Source organism: Protopterus annectens, chromosome 1.part1 (genome assembly GCF_019279795.1).
Source record: "Protopterus annectens isolate FY-2018-M chromosome 1.part1, PAN1.0, whole genome shotgun sequence".
NCBI lineage: Eukaryota > Metazoa > Chordata > Ceratodontiformes > Protopteridae > Protopterus > Protopterus annectens.
Window position 1 is genome coordinate 381,622,512 of NC_056726.1, and position 23,112 is coordinate 381,645,623.

Below are 23,112 nucleotides of genomic sequence, written 5' to 3' on the forward strand. Positions count from 1 at the left end.
GCAGTTTAAAGCCCTAATGGCCAAGGTTGCAGAAGTGTAAACCATCTTACCCCATCTATCCAGCCCTGGAGTCTCTATTAGAAGGGGTAGAATTTTTAGCAGTAGAAGCCTTAATGCCCCTGGGCCCCTGTGAAATAGTCTCTGGATCTGCAATAGGATTTTTGAAAAGGAACTTGTGGGACTCAGTGACCCTGTAGTATCTGTCAGGTTTTCTGGGAGCAGGAGGCAGGGAATCAGGGGTTAAACTAGATTCTGAGAAAGCATCATCTGAGAAAGCATCATCAACAATGTCCAGTACAGGAGGAATAGATAAAGGCCTATGCTGAGGTAGGAGAAGGAAATCCCTAAGCCTCTTTTTGAATCAGAGTAATCCTGGCTTTCCCAGTGGAAATGCTCCCTTAGAGAATGTAAGGTTCCCCAAAAGAAAAATCCTCAGGAGGGGAAGCAGATGGAAAAAGAGTCCTCTGCATCAGAATCCTCATAAGTCGGTAAGGACAAATCCAGGTAATCAGAATAGTTAGAAAAAACAGAATCCTGATCAAAAGATTCATAATCAACCTCAGCCCTAGGCCTCTTAGAAGGGGGGGGGGTTGGCTACCCCTGATTAAAGTAATTAGATCTGCAGCCATTCTTATTTGTTTTTTAGGCATAGAGGCCTGAGCATGTGGCATGGGCGGTTTTGTCGACATGGATCGAGATTTAGGACTAAGTAATGGAGGAGTCGATTTAATATGCAAGTCTGTAGGCCTGAATACACCCTCAGAAGCCGGTGCCTGCAAAGCGGCTCCGGACCCATCCAAGGTAGAGACATCCGCGGGTTCCATAGTTGAAGCATCTCTTGGCATACCGGACTCCAAATGGGTCTCAGTAGAGGCCTGCGAATTAGAAGTAGCGGGTATCAGGGGCTGTGAAAGCACCTCACTAAGTACTGGCGACTGGCTTAGTAGAAGCGTCGGCGGCAGTTTTGGACCTCGGCAGCCTGTCTGTCTTTATCTTTGCGATTTTTCGAAATCCTGGTAGTCGGATGGGTAACCAACGACATTTCTGGATAATTAAACCGAGAACCGAAATATTTAGAGGCAAAAATATACCGACGACGGATAGTGCGCTGATTAAATAAAGCACAAAACCAACAGCAAGGTATGTCGTGGTCAGGGTCTAGGCAAGGAATACAGTACAAATGAAAATCTTTAGGAGGTATTTGCTTTCCACAAGTAATGCAATTATTAACTTTTACTGACATCGGTAAGGAGCAAGAAAAAATTTCCCCAATGGGGTCCTTAGCTTTAGTTGAAGACTTCGGTTCTGAAACTCGAAAACGAAAATTTCAGGAGTCTGCCAACCGGCACTTGCGAACTGCTTCTGCTTCGGCACTGCACGGTAAGAAAGACTGATGTAATGGTGTCGGCTGCATGTTTTATACCCCTGACAACCTGACGTCATGGAAGAAGGGACAGCAACCGATGCAGGACCCAAGACTTTGTTAATCAGGCCGACCGAGGGCAACTTGCAAGCAGATTACCCAAATGTAATGACTAACAGTGAAACACGAAGAACATCTGGCAGTTTAAGGCCCTAATGGCCAAGGTTGCAGAAGTGTATACCTTCTTACCCCATCTATCCAGCACCCTGGAATCTCTATCAGAGGGGGTAGGATTTTTGGCAGTAGTAGCCATAATGCCCTTGGGTCCCTGTGAAATGGTCTCAGGATCCGCAGTAGGATTTTTAAAAAGGAACTTGTGACCGTCAGGAACCCTGTAATATCTGTCAGGTTTTCTGGGAGCAGGAGATAAGCAGTCAGGGGCCAAGCTAGATTCTGAAAAGGCATCATCAACAATGTCCAGTACAGGGGGGATAGCTAAAGGTCTGTGTTGGGGCAGGAGTAAGAAATCCCCAAGCCTCTTTTTAGAATCAGAGTAATCCTGGCTTTCCCAGAGAAAATGCTCCTTAAGAATATGCAAGGTTTCACCAAAAGAGAAATCCTCTGGAGAGGAAGCAGAGAGAATAGAGTCCTCTGCATCAGAATCCTCATAGGTAGATAAGGGTAAATCCTGGTCATCAGAGGAAACAGAAATTTCAGAATCCTGATCAGAAGTATCATAAGCAAATTCAGTCCTAGATCTCTTAGAGGGGGAAGGTTGGCTTTTCTTGACTAAAGTAATACGGTATTCAGCCATTATTATCATTTGTTTTTTAGGCATAGAGGCCTGACCATGCAGTCTGAGCGTCGGTTTTCTAGGCATCGATCGAGTTTTACGCCTTGAAGAAGAAGATGGCGTTGGTTTAATATGCAAGTCAGTAGGCCTGAATACACCCTCAGAAGCCAGGGCCTGCACAGTGGCTCCGGACCTATCTAAGGTAGAGACATATGCAGGTTCCACAGTTGAAGCACGTTGCGGCACGCCAGACTCAAATGGGTCTCAGTAGAGGCCTGTGAATATGAAGTAGCGGGTATCAGTGGCTGCAAAAGCGCCTCACTGAGTACTGGAGAACTGGCGACTAGCTTAGGAGAAGAGTCGTCGGCATCTTTGGACCTAGGCGGCCTGTCTCTGTCTTTATCTTTGCGTTTTTTCAGAATGTTGGGTGGCTTACCGAAGCCATATCTGGACAATTGAATAGAGTACCAAAATATTTAGAATCATAAATATATTGATGACAAATAGTTTGTTGTTTAAATAAGGCACAAAACCGACAGCGAGGTACGTCATGGTCAGGGCCTAGGCAAGGAATACAGTACGAATGAAAATCTTTAGGAGGTATTTGCTTTCCACAAGAAATACAATTATTGACTTTTACTGACATTGGTTTAGAGCGAGAAAAAGTTTCCCCATTGGGGTACTTAGCTTTGGTTGAAGACTTCAGTTCTGAAACTTGAAAACTAAAATTTCAGGAGTCGGCCGACCGGCACTTGGACTGCTTCTGCTTCGGGCACCGCACGGCAAGAAAGACTGATGTAATGGTGTTGGCTGCATGCTTTATACCCTTGACTACCTGACACGGAAGATGAGACAGCAACCGACGCAGGACCCAAGACTTTGATAATCAGGCCGACTGAGGGCTACTGCAAGCAGATAACCCAAATGTGATGACTGCAACAGTGAAACACTAAGAACATCATCAACAGAGTAGCTAGTGTGCTACAAATGGGACTTGCCAGGTTGTTGTAAAACCCAGAGATTGCCTGATCAGCAGCTCCCTGTGTCAGTCCAGTGTGTTTGCAGAGGTGGCACCACTCATCTAGTCATCCAAGCATGGAATGATCCTAAGCCTGTGCAATTAATGATACAGCAGGAATTGCCATGTACTGACTGAACACAACAGGGCTGTCATTAGACTGAAGGGCACACTCCTGAACCAATGGTGATTGGCTCAGACTCTAGTGATCAGTAATTCTCATATGCAGGTAGGCATCCTGGAGATCTATATTCTAAGTCTACTTCCTGGTTCAATGTAGTCCTTAAAGGACTGCCATTTACCTTTGCATGGGGTCACCTTCTTAGGGCTATGCCCTGGAACGGTCTCTAAACTGGGTAAAAGAAAAGCTCTGAAGATGGTGCAGGCATAAGTCACACAAACCATAACACTAGGATTTTCTCTTGGGTGGACATATGCTTTGCCTGGGGGAAGGAACCTCAGCTCTTGAAGACTGGACGGACAGACAGGACCCCTATATGTCAAAGTCCCACAAGTAGGGAAAGTTGCAACAGTGACCTAGTGAGGAAAATTTATGCTTTCACGATCTCCCAGCTGATCTGCTTTATAACCCACTGAAGACACTAAAAGTAATGCCTATGACAATAAATCTTCAGATATCACTGCTACCAAAATAAGTACCTAGAAAAAGCACCAATGACCAACCTCACCTAGGACAAACAGTCTGCTTCAAATTGACAATTATGTCCTTAAAATGCACTGACATATTTGTGAAATTACAAGTTCTTCCTGCTCAAGAAACCAATACAGGACTATGGCCATCACAACAGGTTATGCTAAACTGACTGACACCAGCTGTCCAGGCATCAGTTCAGGTGCACTGCTGATTAATACATGGAAAGAATCTGAACAAGCAATAACTCAAATATGTCCGAAGATTGTGAAAACAAAGATGACATTTTCTACAATGGGTAAAGGCAGTATTAAAGCTAGTAACCAATCCTTAGACTGAAAATTCTGGTCAGTATAACTGCAAAAAAGTGCTTCTCCGTCGTGTTTGAAGTTGTATGCCAAATATTTTTACTGCCAACCATGATGTACCAGTGATAAAATGAATACTCAGAATCTATACCAAAGGGAAGTGAAAGGATGTTTTAGGGCTAGTGAAAATCTGTGAACCAATAAAATGAAAGTATGTGTCAAGGCTTTGACAGAGCTTCATGTGCCACAGTAATATCAGTCCTGCTATAAGAATTATACTATTTGACAACTGCACTATCTGAAGTACAGTCAGAACCATGACTTAAAGGACTAGCTATTCAGTTTAAGTGGTTACAAGCAAAGTTAGTATAAATATTACTGCTTTCAGATGAATTGTTATTCTAAATCAAAAATAAAAGACGGCAAACTCTAAACATACATTAAAATAATACCATGTCACACTCTGGTATAGATCTTAACCAGTAATGGCATTTTTTTTAATTTCAGTGTATTCCTCACCTCCTGGCTCAGCTCGAATAGTTCCTTTGATGTAATTAGCTGAGAAAACAGGCTGTTCAATGGAGCAACCTTTGACGAGATAGAAAGGCATCATGAAGGAAGACATTGAGTCCTTCCCTTTTGTCACAAATATCATCTGCAATTATAATATATAAAAAAATGTCAATCTAAACTGATCGGAATAACATTAATTAGACCTTTTGAGTTACTTACATAAAAACCTTCCTAGATCTTCAAGGTTAAAGCTATGAAAGCCTCGAGTTGACACTTATTTCAGTAGTCTACTTCTAAAATGTACCGGCAGCAGCCACTTAAAGTCACAGTCAGTTTACCATTCTACATCGTGAAAAAGATACACAAGGGTAAGAAAGTAGAAGAGAGTAAGGAAAAACTTACTTTAACTGTAGATGTTCTGATACAATACAGTTGTAGTAGCCTAATCTATACAGGTTCTAACGCCCTGCAACTGGCAGCTTCACAAAGCCATGAGCATCTTCCATGCACACCAACTGTCAGGAGCTTCAGCCAAGCTCCATAAAAAGAAAGTTGGAGCATGAAAAGTTTCAGAACATTTTTTGCCCAGGAGGGAGGCCAGAACCCTGAAGATAAATGCAGGAAACAAACCAAACAGTACTATACACAAAACAGGTGGACAAAATTATATATCCTGGTAACAAAAAAGTGCAAACAAAATAAGGAGCTAAAGGGAGGGAGGCTACTACAATACTGACTTATTAGAACATCTATTGTTATGGTAAGTTTTACTTACACAACTGCACTATGTACAAACACACTGGAGCAATTGTAGTTAAACTAATACCAAAACCACGGCTCCAAATCCACAAATGCACGGCAGGCGTTGAATATTCTAAACGCAAAAAAGAAGATTTATTTGTAAAAACAAGTACAGCGTTTTCGCCAATCAATCTTGAATGGCTTCCTCAGAGAAACGTATTTCTTCATTTAAAATCACAAACTGTTTTTTATGCACTGTGCTAGCAAGACGTACATACGTCACTTCCTGATCTTACAGCTGTTTTGCTATAGTACTTAAAGGAATCATGACCCGAATTTACTAATTCATCAACCAGTGTCAATCATTCCTTTGAAGGACCATTTTAAAAAAATACATTTTCACCAAACAATTTTTAAAAAGTACATTATTTCTTTTCTAAAAAAAGTCCGTTTTTTGTATTTCTATATATATACACACATCGGAGGGGGAGGAACACCTTCAAAAACCCAGGCTAAACTGAAGTTAAAAACGAACTTCTCTCTAAACTAATACCTTAAATACATGTCGTACAGACGTTCCTAACTTATAAAAGCAATCAGCCATGATGGCTTAAAAGAATGCCTTTTAGTTTTTTAAAATTACATAAATCCCATGACCTTTCCTGTTGCTAAGGGATTTTTTTATATATTATTTGTGTATTGTTTTTTTATTATTTGGCATTTCCACCCACATATTCATTAGTCCACTTTATTCCATACTACTCAATAAATATGTGGTGGTCCTAAGCAGTATGTAAGTAACTAACCAATGTGACCATCTAAGTGAAACCATCTCTTTTTTATCCCCCTAAAGGTTACCTAAAGGTCTAAATTATCAATCCGATAAAAGATATTGTGAAATTTATATATGTGGAATGAGACTGTGTGTAAAGTAATAAATTATGTACCAAGGATGGTAGGACATAAATCTATAGTAAGTGTACAAAACCCATTTGTGTACCCTCCTTTTCAGGGTCATCTTACTCTGGTTCAATGGATGTCTTAAATTAAACAAATAATATCCAAAAGCCATTTCACTATAAACCATACACCAATTTCATTTTCTAAGGTAACTTTTTAGTTTCAACAGACAAGAGATATTACAATTCTCGTTTAAACCAGGGAAATTGAATGCATTTAATTTAATTTGCCATTCCAATTCCCTGGTTTCTAGTCTAATGGATGTAGGCCCTCCTCTACTATTCTGTGGAATGTGGTCTATAGCTGTGAAATAAAATTTGTGTCCAATATGTTGATCAACATGCTTGGCTAGAGCATTTTCGATGTTGTGCTTTTTTACTGCGTACATATGCTGGTAAATCCTCTCTCTAAATTTTCGGTCGGTTTTACCAACATAGTACGCCGGACAACTATCGCAGCTAGCAAGGTAGACAACGGACCTAGTTTCACAATTTATCCTATGTCCAATATTGTACTTTCTTCCATTAATGAAAAATGAACTACCTGTTTTCACACAACTACACCAATTACACCGTCCGCAGGTAAATGTACCCTTTTGTCTGGAAAAGGAGTCATCGTTTGCATTGCTTTCAAGCAGAGCTTTTAAATTCTTCCCTTTTCTGTATACAATAAGGGGTTTTGTTCCTAACTTTTCTAGTAATAATCTATTGTTAGCGATAAAGGACCAATTTTTTTGAATGATGGAATTTATTTTCATAAAGTCCATACTATATGTTGTGATGAAGCTACAAGAATAATTAACTGCTTCATCACTAATAGGAGTTTGAGAGGGTCGCAAGTCCATGTTTTCTGCTTCAGGAACATGTAGAGGCACCTCACTATCTTCTCTAATCTGAATTTTTAAAAGTGGTGTATAGAACCCATTCTCTCGCTTGTTCTTCACTTCCACTATCAACTCATTAATGAGCCCTTCAGGGTAGTCTCTATTTTTAAACATGTCATAAAGGTGTTGACATTCACTGTTGAAACTCTCCCAGGTGGTACACATCTTCACAGCTCTAATCAACTGTCCTTTAATAATAGAACGTTTTTGTTTATATGGATGTTGGCTAGAGTAGTGAAGAAATGAGTTACAATAAGTAATTTTTCTGTGTATTGAAGAGTTTAAAGACCCCTTTTCCGGGTTCTTGTCTAATTGGACATCTAAATAATCTATACTAAGTGTGGAAAACTTGTGTGTGAATTTAAAGAATGCAGTTGTATTGTTCATGTATGTCACTAGTTCCTCCGCATCTTGTTCTGACCCCTTGAAAATCATAAAGATATCATCCAGGAATCTGGTGTAATAGACTACCTGGTTGATATACATGGGGTGTTCAAACATGAATTTTTTCTCCCAGTATGCTACGAATGTGTTAGCTACTGATGGACCACATGGTGAACCCATGGCTATGCCTTGTGTTTGTAAGAAGTATTTTTTGTCAAAGGTGAAGAAATTAGATGTTAATATGATATCTAACAACTCCGTTACTATTTCAACCTCATTTTCAAGGGCTCCTAGGTCCTTCAAAAGGCTTCCTATCCACTCAGTGGCTTCCAAATGGGGTATAGATGTATACATATCTACTACATCTATAGTAAGAAAGTTACACCTTGGGTCTATCTGAAGTCTGTTGATGTCTGAAAGGAAGGCCCAGGAGTCTTTACAGATGTGTGGAATTGTTTTAATGTACTTAGACAAAATTTTATCTACCAGGCATGCACATGGGTAGGTCATAGACGATCTAGCATCTATGAGTGCTCTCATGGGTGGGTTGTTAAGGTCTTTATGAATCTTCGGAATTCCGAAGATAACAGGGGTCCTTGGTGTAGTTATGTCTATATATTGGTAGGTATCATTATCGATTTTTCCTGCCAAAATAGATCACGAAAGTATCCCCTGTTCCTGGAATAAGCCAGGAAGAATTAAAAGGGAAGAATTTAAAAGCTCTGCTTGAAAGCAATGCAAACGATGACTCCTTTTCTAGACAAAAGGGTACATTTACCTGCGGACGGTGTAATTGGTGTAGTTGTGTGAAAACAGGTAGTTCATTTTTCATTAATGGAAGAAAGTACAATATTGGACATAGGATAAATTGTGAAACTAGGTCCATTGTCTACCTTGCTAGCTGCGATAGCTGTCCGGCGTACTATGTTGGTAAAACCGACCGAAAATTTAGAGAGAGGATTTACCAGCATATGTACGCAGTAAAAAAGCACAACATCGAAAATGCTCTAGCCAAGCATGTTGATCAACATATTGGACACAAATTTTATTTCACAGCTATAGACCACATTCCACAGAATAGTAGAGGAGGGCCTACATCCATTAGACTAGAAACCAGGGAATTGGAATGGCAAATTAAATTAAATGCATTCAATTTCCCTGGTTTAAACGAGAATTGTAATATCTCTTGTCTGTTGAAACTAAAAGTTACCTTAGAAAATGAAATTGGTGTATGGTTTATAGTGAAATGGCTTTTGGATATTATTTGTTTAATTTAAGACATCCATTGAACCAGAGTAAGATGACCCTGAAAAGGTGGGTACACGAATGGGTTTTGTACACTTACTATAGATTTATGTCCTACCATCCTTGGTACATAATTTATTACTTTACACACAGTCTCATTCCACATATATAAATTTCACAATATCTTTTATCGGATTGATAATTTAGACCTTTAGGTAACCTTTAGGGGGATAAAAAAGAGATGGTTTCACTTAGATGGTCACATTGGTTAGTTACTTACATACTGCTTAGGACCACCACATATTTATTGAGTAGTATGGAATAAAGTGGACTAATGAATATGTGGGTGGAAATGCCAAATAATAAAAAAATAATAAAAAAAAATACACAAATAATATATAAAAAAATCCCTTAGCAACAGGAAAGGTCATGGGATTTATGTAATTTTAAAAAACTAAAAGGCATTCTTTTAAGCCATCATGGCTGATTGCTTTTATAAGTTAGGAACGTCTGCGACATGTATTTAAGGTATTAGTTTAGAGAGTAGTTCGTTTTTAACTTCAGTTTAGCCTGGGTTTTGAAGGTGTTCCTCCCTCCGATGTGTGTATATATATAGAAATACAAAAAGCGGACTTTTTTTAGAAAAGAAATAATGTACTTTTTAAAAATTGTTTGGTGAAAATGTATTTTTTTAAAATGGTCCTTCAAAGGAATGATTGACACTGGTTGATGAATTAGTAAATTCGGGTCATGATTCCTTTAAGTACTATAGCAAAACAGCTGTAAGATCAGGAAGTGACGTATGTACGTCTTGCTAGCACAGTGCATAAAAAACAGTTTGTGATTTTAAATGAAGAAATACGTTTCTCTGAGGAAGCCATTCAAGATTGATTGACGAAAACGCTGTACTTGTTTTTACAAATAAATCTGCTTTTTTGCGTTTAGAATATTCAACGCCTGCCGTGCATTTGTGGATTTGGAGCCGTGGTTTTGGTATTAGTTTAACTACAATTGCTCCAGTTTGTTTGTTTATTTCTATGGCTTCCGAATCACCATCGAGCCCGGCAAGCCCTAACATCTTTGGGTCTACGAATTCTAATAGACCCAATACCAACAGCGATATGGCAGGAATGTTATCGGCCATCTCACAGAGGCTGGACCAACTTACTTCCAGGTTGGACAATATTGACCGAGGTAATGGTAGAAGTTCTTACCTTGGTGTTACTGGTGCTAGTAACAATCCCAGGCCTTCGGACAACTTTCCTAACACTAGTTACTTGGACAATTACCCTATAACAGCAGGGCAACGGAACAATAATACCGGATCTGAAAATAATAACTTATTTCAAACAGGACAACAGAACGCTAACCAAACAGGGGTCAATGGACAATTTCTTTTTCCGTCCTCCTCTGGATCGACGAGTGACCACATTAATGAACCTCAGGTGCTTATTGGAGTTCCGGCGTTGGGTGAATGGATTACAGCTTTGGATGCCTTTTCCTTTACACAAAGAGGGTCACAGGAACTACCGGCACTACAAGCAGACATGGCTGCTACTGTGGACAGTCTTGTAAGTAAACTTAAACTTTTCGACCAAAAATTGTTAAAATTAAGAAAACTACAGTTGGAAGTTTGTTATCTGAACCAATGTATTCAAGACAAAATGGTGCCAAAGGGACTACGGAGTTCCTTTTCACCTTCTGGGTTACTGACAGACGAGTCTTTTTTATCAGAATTGCGTGTACTGTTTGACCAACAAGGACTGCAACTGCTGGGACTAATGATTAAACACTACACACTACATATTGCTACATTGACCACTGAGATTAATGACTTGGACCAACAAATTAAGATGGACACTGACTTTGTTAGGTACAAATATGACTATGCACGCATCTTTAATAGTATTGATGCGTTGCTGGTAAAATTAAAAGCTAACAAGAGTAAGAAATTAACGAGAGACACAGTGGCGTACCATCAGAACAAAGCCTATGTCAAACTAATTAAGCCATATACACAACAGGAAGCTAATCAGGCAGATTCACCAGATAACCCCAATGAACCAGATCAAGGCCGCCAAGAAGACCATGTAGTGGACAATATGGACAACATGGGAGACGTAGTTGATCTTGGGGGGCCAGAAGGACCGCGGAGGAGTAATAGAATTATGGCCAAAAATTACAATAATAAGTCTGGACAACGAAATCAGGGGGAGGGCCACAAGAACCAAGGGGGTTTTTTAGGCCAACGGAACAACAATTACAAGAAAAATTACAGGAACAGACGGTGGAACAAGAACTAGGTTCGAATAAGGACTCTCAAGTGGACTTGTCCCAAGATTTTAGGGTGAAAATACTGGTTAACACAAAAGGGGACTTCAAAATTTACAATTTCTCCAGTTTCACTATTGAACAGGAGTTAATTGATTTATTGGCTCTTGGTAATACTTTCGTACCTAGTACGCATTTCAACTTGACAGAGACTATTTTAGATTTGAAATGTTTTATTCGGAAGTTAAACTTGAGACTATTGTTTTCAACCCCTTACCACAATGATGATTGTACCCTAAAATTGTCTAGTGTATTTAACCCGCCTGTACATCCTGATTTGGCTTTGTTTGAGAGAGTGTGTGAGTTTGACCTTAGATATTTGGAGATTAACAAAAACAAGTGTATTACACATCAAAAATACAATATTTCTAAGGGACAAAGGGTTCTTCTAAATGAACTTTGCCATCTACCAGTGAGAGTGTTTAAGCCGGACAAAGGAGGTGGGTTGGTAATCCTGGATAAAGTAGATTATATTCAGAAAATGGTTAACATCTTGGAGAGTCCAGCCTACATTACAGCCTCCATAAATGAGATGAATACGGCTTATTCCAGGAACAGGGGATACTTTCGTGATCTATTTTTGGCAGGAAAAATCGATAATGATACCTACCAATATATAGACATAACTACACCAAGGACCCCTGTTATCTTCGGAATCCGAAGATTCATAAAGACCTTAACAACCCACCCATGAGAGCACTCATAGATGCTAGATCGTCTATGACCTACCCATGTGCATGCCTGGTAGATAAAATTTTGTCTAAGTACATTAAAACAATTCCACACATCTGTAAAGACTCCTGGGCCTTCCTTTCAGACATCAACAGACTTCAGATAGACCCAAGGTGTAACTTTCTTACTATAGATGTAGTAGATATGTATACATCTATACCCCATTTGGAAGCCACTGAGTGGATAGGAAGCCTTTGAAGGACCTAGGAGCCCTTGAAAATGAGGTTGAAATAGTAACGGAGTTGTTAGATATCATATTAACATCTAATTTCTTCACCTTTGACAAAAAATACTTCTTACAAACACAAGGCATAGCCATGGGTTCACCATGTGGTCCATCAGTAGCTAACACATTCGTAGCATACTGGGAGAAAAAATTCATGTTTGAACACCCCATGTATATCAACCAGGTAGTCTATTACACCAGATTCCTGGATGATATCTTTATGATTTTCAAGGGGTCAGAACAAGATGGAGGAACTAGTGACATACATGAACAATACAACTGCATTCTTTAAATTCACACACAAGTTTTCCACACTTAGTATAGATTATTTAGATGTCCAATTAGACAAGAACCCGGAAAAGGGGTCTTTAAACTCTTCAATACACAGAAAAATTACTTATTGTAACTCATTTCTTCACTACTCTAGCCAACATCCATATAAACAAAAACGTTCTATTATTAAAGGACAGTTGATTAGAGCTGTGAAGATGTGTACCACCTGGGAGAGTTTCAACAGTGAATGTCAACACCTTTATGACATGTTTAAAAATAGAGACTACCCTGAAGGGCTCATTAATGAGTTGATAGTGGAAGTGAAGAACAAGCGAGAGAATGGGTTCTATACACCACTTTTAAAAATTCAGATTAGAGAAGATAGTGAGGTGCCTCTACATGTTCCTGAAGCAGAAAACATGGACTTGCGACCCTCTCAAACTCCTATTAGTGATGAAGCAGTTAATTATTCTTGTAGCTTCATCACAACATATAGTATGGACTTTATGAAAATAAATTCCATCATTCAAAAATTGGTCCTTTATCGCTAACAATAGATTATTACTAGAAAAGTTAGGAACAAAACCCCTTATTGTATACAGAAAAGGGAAGAATTTAAAAGCTCTGCTTGAAAGCAATGCAAACGATGACTCCTTTTCTAGACAAAAGGGTACATTTACTCATGGACGGTGTAATTGGTGTAGTTGTGTGAAAACAGGTAGTTCATTTTTCATTAATGGAAGAAAGTACAATATTGGACATAGGATAAATTGTGAAACTAGGTCCGTTGTCTACCTTGCTAGCTGCGATAGTTGTCCAGTACTATGTTGGTAAAACCGACCGAAAATTTAGAGAGAGGATTTACCAGCATATGTACGCAGTAAAAAAGCACAACATCGAAAATGCTCTAGCCAAGCATGTTGATCAACATATTGGACACAAATTTTATTTCACAGCTATAGACCACATTCCATAGAATAGTAGAGGAGGGCCTACATCCATTAGACTAGAAACCAGGGAATTGGAATGGCAAATTAAATTAAATGCATTCAATTTCCCTGGTTTAAACGAGAATTGTAATATCTCTTGTCTGTTGAAACTAAAAAGTTACCTTAGAAAATGAAATTGGTGTATGGTTTATAGTGAAATGGCTTTTGGATATTATTTGTTTAATTTAAGACATCCATTGAACCAGAGTAAGATGACCCTGAAAAGGAGGGTACACGAATGGGTTTTGTACACTTACTATAGATTTATGTCCTACCATCCTTGGTACATAATTTATTACTTTACACACAGTCTCATTCCACATATATAAATTTCACAATATCTTTTATCGGATTGATAATTTAGACCTTTAGGTAACCTTTAGGGGGATAAAAAAGAGATGGTTTCACTTAGATGGTCACATTGGTTAGTTACTTACATACTGCTTAGGACCACCACATATTTATTGAGTAGTATGGAATAAAGTGGACTAATGAATATGTGGGTGGAAATGCCAAATAATAAAAAAACAATACACAAATAATATATAAAAAAATCCCTTAGCAACAGGAAAGGTCATGGGATTTATGTAATTTTAAAAAACTAAAAGGCATTCTTTTAAGCCATCATGGCTGATTGCTTTTATAAGTTAGGAACGTCTGTACGACATGTATTTAAGGTATTAGTTTAGAGAGAAGTTCGTTTTTAACTTCAGTTTAGCCTGGGTTTTTGAAGGTGTTCCTCCCCCTCCGATGTGTGTATATATATAGAAATACAAAAAACGGACTTTTTTTAGAAAAGAAATAATGTACTTTTTAAAAATTGTTTGGTGAAAATGTATTTTTTTAAAATGGTCCTTCAAAGGAATGATTGACACTGGTTGATGAATTAGTAAATTCGGGTCATGATTCCTTTAAGTACTATAGCAAAACAGCTGTAAGATCAGGAAGTGACGTATGTACGTCTTGCTAGCACAGTGCATAAAAAACAGTTTGTGATTTTAAATGAAGAAATACGTTTCTCTGAGGAAGCCATTCAAGATTGATTGGCGAAAACGCTGTACTTGTTTTTACAAATAAATCTTCTTTTTTGCGTTTAGAATATTCAACGCCTGCCGTGCATTTGTGGATTTGGAGCCGTGGTTTTGATATGTACAAACACAGATCACTGTTGCAGTAGCCTAAAATATATGGACAGATTATTATAGTTTAAGGAAGAAGAGAGGGAAAAAAAGAGAAGTCTAAAACTAGGAATCCATGACCTCTGGGGAATGGTCCTAGCAAAGCCTGTTCTGGACCTGGAAAAGGAATCCAATTTGTAGTGTTTTGTACAACGGTAGACATAGGACCATGTTGCTCCCTCTAGAATACTTCTGGAGTCTGCCCCTTTTCAGAATGCCTTTGTGGAAGCCAAAGCTCGTTTGGAATGGGCTTAACCCTGCCTGAAATAGCTTATTAAGTGGTGGTTAACAAAGGATAACAGCATGAGACAAACTCCTAGAAGTGGTCTCTTTTGAAATTGGTTGTCCTTTCCTCTTACCTTCATAGCAAACAAACAGCTGATCAGCTTTTTTGAAGGCTCAAGTTTTGTCTGGGTAATATCTGAGCCGACTGTGGAGATTTGCAGTGTGAAGGACTTTCTCGTTCTTAGATTCAGGAAAGAAAATTGGGAAATGAATACTCTGTCTCAAAGTAAACTCTTGTGTGTTGTCAAAGAAACCCTGTCCCTTGTGGAAAACAAGGTAGGGATGGCTTACCTCAAGAGCTTACAACTCAGAAACTCTCCTAGTACACATCAGAGCAATAAGTAAAAAGTACAGTTGTGTACACTTACCATAAATGTAGATGTTTGAGTGTAGTCACTGTTGCAGTCATCACCTGTGAGTTATCCCTGTTGTGGCAGTCATCACCTGTGGGTTATCCCTGTTGTGGTAGCCCTCGGTCAGCCCGAATACCAGAGTCAATGTTTTTGTGCGCTGGCTGCCATTGCCTGTAGTCTGACGTCAGGTTGTCAGTGCTATATAAAGCAAGACAGCCGACATCATTACATCAGTTTCTCTTGCCCTAACCCATCAGAAGCACAAGGGAGAGAGAGAGTAGTGGTCCTGGTGGCTAAAAGCCACCTTGGGAAGCTTGTGTCCCCCTAGGGGAAGATGTTAAATGGGGGATGGAGGGAGGGAAACTAAGACTGCAACAGTGAATACACTCAAACATCTACGTTTATGGTAAGTGTACACAACTGTACTATGTACTATGTTCTTCGTGTTTCACTGTTGCAGTCATCACCTGTGGGAGGATTCCCAAAGCTGGGGAAAAAGGGTGGAAGGATAGGTTGAGTCCTAGGTACAGGTCAGGAGGCCCTGCAGAATTGCAGAGGCAAACCCTGCCCTAGACTTAGCAAAGAGAGGTAGGTGGTAATGCTTTGTAAAGGTATGGACAGAGGTCCAGGTATCCGCTTACAAGATGTCCCTGCTAGGTACTCCTCCGAGGAAGGCAGTGGGAAGTGTAGGTTGCCCTAGTGGAGTGGGTACATATAGACTTAGGGATGGGTTTCCCATATAGTCTGCAGCAAAAATGGATACAGTGTGAAATCCATTTGGAAGTGGTTTGTTTGGAGATGGGCTTCCCCTCTACAAGAAGCTGGTCTGTTTGTCTGAATGGCTTAGTACGGTCCAGATAGTATATGAGTTGTCTGTGCACGTCTAGTGAGTGCAGAATTAATTTTCCCCTTGTTTTGGGGGTTGGTAAAGAAGGTGGGGAAGGTGTACGGCCTGGTTAAGGTTCACATCAGATACCACCCTGGGCATAAAGGAGGGGTAAGTCCTCAGGGAGACTGTCTGCATGGAAAATTATGAAGGGCTCGACAACCACGAGAGCTTGAAGTTCCGAGACCCTTCTGGCTGAGGTGATGGCTAGTAGGAAGGCAATCTTCCAAGAGAGGTATTTCAATTCTGTTGAAGCAGCAGGTTGGAAAGGAGGTAAGGTTAGTTTCTCTAACACACAATACAGGTCCCAGAGTGGTGTCGCAGGCCTTCTGGGAGGCCTGATATTAGAAGCCCCTCTGAGGAATTGCTTAATCAAAGGATGAGAGAAGAGGAGTGGGTCTGAATTATAATGGGCAGAGATGGCCAAGGCATAGATTTTAACAGCAAAGAAAGAGAGGCCACTACTGAGCAACTCTGCTAGGTAATCCAGGATGAGAAGGATGGGAGGTTGGGAGGTACTGCTCTCTTTTGATTGTTTCCAGGAGCAGAATCTTTTCCATTTTCCTGCATATGATTTTCTTGTGCTGGGCCCTGCTAGCCTCTGTGATAATGTCCAGGACCTGTTTGCTTAACAGGGTCTCCTTGTTAGCTTTTAGTGTATAAGCCATGCTGTAAGTTTGAGAGAGTCTGTAGGACTGGGTGCAGTACCTTCCCCCTCTCCTGGGTCAAGAGGTCTGACATAAGGGGAAGCAGCTTCGGGGGCCGTAAGGTCAGACTGTGTAATAAGGGGTACCAATGCTGTATTGGCCAATCTGGAGTATGGGCCAATCTGGAGGAATGAGGAAGGCCTTTGGTCTCTCCTCTCTTATTTTTATCAGAATCTTGGGAATAAGGGGCAGAGGAGGGTATGCGTAAACAAAGAGGGAGCTCCAGGGGAAGGCATCCACCTTCCATGCGAGGAGTTGATACTCCCTGGTACAGAACTTGTGCAGCTAGTGGTTGAGGTGCGAGGCAAAGAGGTCCACTTCTGGGGTCTCCCACTTCTGGGTGATTTGCAGAAAGATTTCTCTGTGCAGCTGCCATTCATGGGGGTCCAGTAAGTTTCTGCTTAGGTGGTCCGCTAGTGTGTTGATCCCTGGTAAGTATTGGGCAATTAGGTGTAGTCCCATGGAGGTGGCTGTAAGCCAGAGACTTATGGCTAACCAGCACATGGGGGTAAGATTGGGTGCCCCCCTGCTTGGTGATGTACCATATTACTGTGGTGTTGTTGATTTTTATAAGGAGGACTCCTGGCCTGAGATGGGGTTGGAAGGAAGTCAGAGCCTTTTGCACTGCCATCATTTCTTTCTGGCTGATGTGCAAGTGAAGTTGCTAAGTCCTTGGGTACAACTGCCTGCTAGGTGCGCGCCCCAAGCAATGTCTGAGGCGTCGGTGGTGACGGTCTGGCTGGAAGGGCGGAGGATGAAGGGAAGACCCTTGTTTATGGCACAGTCCTCTGCCCACCAGAGAAATTTGGCCCTTATACAAGGGATCAGAGGGAAAGTGGTCTCTAGGGACTGAGTGCTAACACCCAAGGTTCTTTAAGTACCACTGAAGTTTTCTCATGTGAAGCCTGGCAAGAGGGATGAGAAGGATGCAAGATGCCATGCATCCCAGGGCTTGCAGGAACTTCCTCACAGTGAGGTGACTTTTGCAAGCCAGCTGGGTGTAGGAGAGAGGCAGGAAGCTCTACTTTTCTGAGGATAGGAAGGCCATTTGGATTGCTGTGTCTACCACAGCTCCCAGGAAAACAAGGTTTCTGATGGGGTTTTGCTTTGATTTTTTTCTCGTTTATGGTGAACCCTAGGGAAGTTAGGAGTGATTTGACAAAGAGAAGGTCCTAGAGCAATTTTTCTTTGCAGTTCGCCTGAATGAGGCAGTCGTCCAGGTAAGGGTAAATCTGTATATTTCTCTGTCTGCAGAATGCTACAGCAGGGGCCATGCATTTGGTGAATACTCTGGGAGCAGTAGATAAGCCAAAGGGCAGTGCAGAGCACTGAAAGTGTTGATAGCCTGCTCTGAAGCACAGGAATTTTCTGCACGATTCCCTGGTGGGGACGTGGAGGTAGACATCTTTTAGGTCTAGCGTCACAAGCCAGACATTTTGTGTGAGCGCAGGCAAGAGCTGCTGCAAGGTAAGCATTTTGAATCTGGGGACCACCAAGGAGGTGTTCAGTTTGGATAGATCCAGGATGGGGTGCCAAATGCTCTCTTTTCTGGGAACAAGGAATAGTCTTGAGTAAAAACCTTTTCCTGTTTGATCTGGAGGGACAGGTTCTACTGCCCCCTGGGATATTAGAGTTTGGACCAGTTTCAATTCCTCTGTCCACTGGTTTGGGGGGAGGTCTGGGTACCCTCTTGCAATAGGGAGTTTGCTGAAGGAGAATCTGTATCCCTGAGAAGTGATTTTTAAGACCCATTGGTCCTTGGTTATAGAGACCCAATTGTCCTTGAAGAGGGTAAGCCTTCCTCCTAGTTTTTGATGAGTGAAAGGAGGGCTGAGGGTGGAGGGAGAGTCATTGTGAGTGCTTGCCATAGAAGCTTGGCTTAGAACTCCCTGCCTTAGAGACAGAAGTGGTCCATTGTTTGCTTCTTTGCTGGCCGTGGGATAGGGGCCTGGATGGCCTGTCCCTGCGGAGCTTACCTTGGCCCTGTCTGCTAGGTGCAGGGAAGGCCCAGTGTTTACAGGGAAAGTTCCTGCTGAATCTGGGAGGTTGAACTTGAAATAAATCTTTTACTGTTTGCACAGATTTTGCTTTGTCTTCCATCGTTTAAGTATCTCTTCTGCTAGTTCCTTATCTAGGGATACATCAATAAGTTTAGACTTGCCATGATCAGGGAGAGGTGGTTCCTTCAGCCATGCAGTCTTCTAATAACAGATCCTGTCACTGTTGCCCTGCTAGAGGCTTCTAGGGCATCATATCCACATTGTAATGAGTGTTTGGCCACTTGACAAGCAGAGTGTAGTAATTCTGCCAGCTCTTTTGATTTGACACCGGCAGGAGAGGTAGCAATCTTTTGTTTTAATTGCTCCAAAGTGTGTTGTTGATATTTTAAGATATGGAACTGACAACCGAGTGCTCTGATAACTAAGGTTGCAGAGGTGTATACTTTCTTACATCTGTCCAGAGCTCTGAAGTCTTTGTCAGAAGGAAGAGGATTCTTGGCAGAACTAGTCTTGGCTCATTTGGGTCCCTGTGTAATGACCTCAGGGTCTGCAGCAGAATTCCTGAATAGGTATTTGTGAGAATCCAGTACTCTGTAGCACCGGTCAGGTTTAGTTGGAGCAGGAGGCAGGGCGCATCAGGGGCTAAGCTGGATTCATGGAAAACATCATCCACCACTTCCAAAATAGGTGGGATGGCCAGGGGTCTGTACTGGGGCAGGTCCAGAAACTCTCTAAGTCATTTGATTGTGGGAAGTCTTGCAATTCCCATTGAAAATGTTCCCTAAGGGAGTGAAGGGTTTCCCCAAAGGAGAGGTCCTCTGGAGGGGAAGCAGAAGGGATGGATTCCTCTGCATCTGAATCCTCAAACAGTTAAGGGATGTTGTTCCTCTTCAAAAGCAGAATAATCAGATTCCTCAGACTCTTGGTCTGTCATAATTTCTGGAGAAGGATGCCTTTTTCTTTTTGGAGGGGGGAGGCCTGAGTACCTCAGATAAGGGAGATGAGATCCTCTGCCATTTTAAACATCTGAGCTTGGGGTGGGGGAGCAATAGCAAGATGGTGGCTAGAAGCAGATTTCCTAGGAGTGGCCGGGCTTCTAGGCCGGAGAGAATCCATTGGTCTCTGAGAAGCGGTAGTTTGATGCGAAGACGTTGGTTTTTATCTTGAATTGGTAGTGCGAATGGCCTTCTCGGAAGCTGGTGCCTGCATTGTGGGTCAGGTCCCAACTGAGGCAGAGACAGGAAAAAGATCGTAAGACAAAGTGGATTTCTGCGGCCCTCTCCAAAAGGGTCTTGACAGAGGCCTGCGTAGAAAGCGAGTCAGGCATCAGGGGCTGCAAAAGCGCCTCAGTGAATTCCAGAGAACTAACGACTTGCTTAGTGGTAGCATTGTCAGAAGGCTTAGCCTTTTGTGGCCTGTCTCTATCTTTATCTCTGTTTTTTTTTTGGAATGTCGACAGATTGTTAGCTGACGGACACCATATCGGAATTCGAAGACGGAACACAAACATAATTGTCTACAAAAACAGCTCTATGGCAAATGGTTCCTGCATTAAAGAGGGCACAGAACTGGCAACGAGAAAAGTCGTGGTCTGGGCCTAAACAACTGATACAGTAAGAATGAAAGTCTTAGTGTGGGATCCACTTTCCCAGGCAAGACAATTGTTAACTTTTTCAGACATTGGTAAGAGCAATAAAAAAAGGGTCCCCAACAGGGTACTTAGCTTTAGACATTTTCTGCTGAAATTCAACTTCTGGTAGTGACTGACCAACACTCGTGCGAACTGCTTCTGCTACGGGCTCCACGGCAAGAAAAACTGATGTAATGACGGCTGCCTTGCTTTACAGCACTGACGACCTGACATCAGACTATAGGCGACGGCAGCCGGCGCACAAAAACATTGACTCTGGTATTTGGGCCGACCGAGGGCTACCACAGCAGGGATAACCCACAGGTGATGACTGCAACAGTGAAACATGAAGAACATCAGTCTTCCAAGTTAACCTCAATTCAGCCTTATGAGCGGATTCAAATGGAGACAGAGCAAGCTTTTCAAGCACAAAGTTCAGATTCCAAGAAGAAACCACCCGTTTCCTTGGTGGACAAGTATGTAATACCCCTTTCAAAAAATGTTTAACTTGAAAATGGTTAGAAAGGAGGGGTCTGATGGCAGACAAGCAGAGATGGCCAACAAATGTACCTTGACTAGGAATACAAAAGACCACTAGACAGTAACACACACACAAATAACTCTAGAACCAAAGGCAACTGGACCAGAAGAGGATCCTGGTTCTTTAGTGGGCATGAACTAGAAAATCTTTACCACATGTACATATGATTTTCTAGTAGCAGACGTTCTTACCTCCTTTATTATACGCTTCCCTAGCCTTAGAAAAAAAGATGCCTATAAGGTAGCAAAGTTCTATCATGCAGGCATTAGTTGATGCACTCCAGTCTAGAAACTCTTCAAACTCACCCTGTCTTGTGTGAGTAAATCCAGTCTGTACGGAAGCGTGCGGTAACTTCCCTTGGCTAAATGAAAAGAAGGGAGAGTCACTGTTGCCTTAGTCAGAAGGATTCACCACTGTACCAAGGGAAAATATTCATACAAGAAATCAGTAAAGGGCAGTACAAGGGCTTCAGGATTAGTCAGCTTAGTTTGTCAGGAGCACCAAACAAAAGTGACGATTTGAAGGGGACAAGGAGGGGAAGGGATGGCTGAGAAGGAAGGAAGGCAACAGCATGGATCTATCATTACGGTAAGTATAGAAAAAGAAGTTATGTACTCACCATAATGTTCATGTGAGTTGCTCATCTCACCTTCATTCTTACTGATGGGTATGTAGCTGATCCACAGCTCCAACTCGGCCAACTGCAAAAGCTCGAGGTCTTCAACCAGCTTGAGGCCAACTCCCTATCCCATGATGCACCCTGTGCTTCCCTCAGATCTTGTTTGCTGCCAACAGACTGCATACCACTACTAATGCTGCCCCTTCAATGAAAAGTTTAATCAAAAACTCCAGAATGGATGAAATTGAAGCCAGGTACGGGGTCAATATTGTTCCGAAATGCCCATATAGAAAACCTTTTGCATTTACTAAGACATAACTTCCTGGCAGATGATTTATGAAAGGATGTTAACATATGCTGAGCCGCAGCAGAGAGGTTGTGAATCCTGGCTATGTTTGGAATTGCAGCAGCCAAGCTGTCAGTTTGAGGGACTGAAGAGAAGGATGGACAGCCACTGATGATTGAGTCAGAAGATCTGGCGCTGGGTCCAGAATCCAAGGTTCTTCCAATAGATGAGGTTGGAGGAAGGGGAACCAAATTTGTCGAGGCCAATAAGGGGCTATTAAAATGATGGTCCTTCCCAGAGTCTTGACTTTCTGTACAACTTTGGGTATCAGAGGGAAGGCATAAAGGAGACCCAGGAGCCAATTGTGTACAAGTGCATCCCTTGCGGCATTCTCCGGAGGGGGGAATTAGGGCAAAGTAGCTGCTGCATTTCGTGTTTGTTGGAGTTGCAAAGAGATCACAGCAAGGCTGGACCCATCTGCACCACTTGTCCTGCTCAGTTTGTCTGCTATCACACTGGATTCCCCCCAGGATGTGTGTTGCTATCAGAAAGCTCTGGGTGGAAGTTGCCCATTGCCATACTCTCAGGGCCTCTCGACACAGAGGTTCCTCCTTGTTTGTTTATGTACCAGACCACCGTCATATTGTCTGTCTGAATTGCAATAGTTCTCAGAGGGAGAGAGTCTTGAAAGAACTGCAATGCTAAAAGTACCGCTCTCATCTCCAGGACACTGATATGCAGATGAGCCTCGTGTTTCCTCCACGTGCCTTGGGCTGTTCTTCCCTGATAATGCCCCCTCATCCTATCAGGGAGGCATCCGTGGTCACCGTGGATATCCTTCTTGCATGAATTCGTCATCATGATTTTGTGCGACATTGGAAGCTCTTAAGACCATTACGTGAACAGGAGCCATTGCAGTACATGCATATGCATCCGACCTAAAGGAATCGCAACGATTACTGCCACCATTGTTCCTAACAATTTGAGTACCATTGAAACCAGGGCTTTTTCTCTCGGGGAGCAGGTCCAGGACCTGTTTTTATAGAACACAAACTCTTTCTGGTGGAAGGTTTATGGTCACAGTAATGGTATTTCACTCTGCTCCTATAAAAACGATATGTTGCAATGGTGACAAGGCAGATTTTTCTAAATTTATGGTAGTCCCCGACTGACTGCAGAGGTTCAAAGTTGTGTCCCTTGCTCGTATGAGTTAATG

The 23,112-nt window shown here is 41.7% G+C and overlaps 1 protein-coding gene across 1 annotated transcript in view; it reads right to left on the minus strand.

Moving 5' to 3' along the window:
* The window catches only part of WBP2NL (WBP2 N-terminal like), a 965,291-nt gene that overhangs the window by 717,070 nt on the left and 225,109 nt on the right, over positions 1–23,112 (minus strand). The window contains exon 3 of the mRNA XM_044075333.1: positions 4,654–4,789. Coding sequence (XP_043931268.1) covers positions 4,654–4,789 — 136 coding nt within the window. The remainder of the gene's footprint in view (positions 1–4,653; positions 4,790–23,112) is intronic.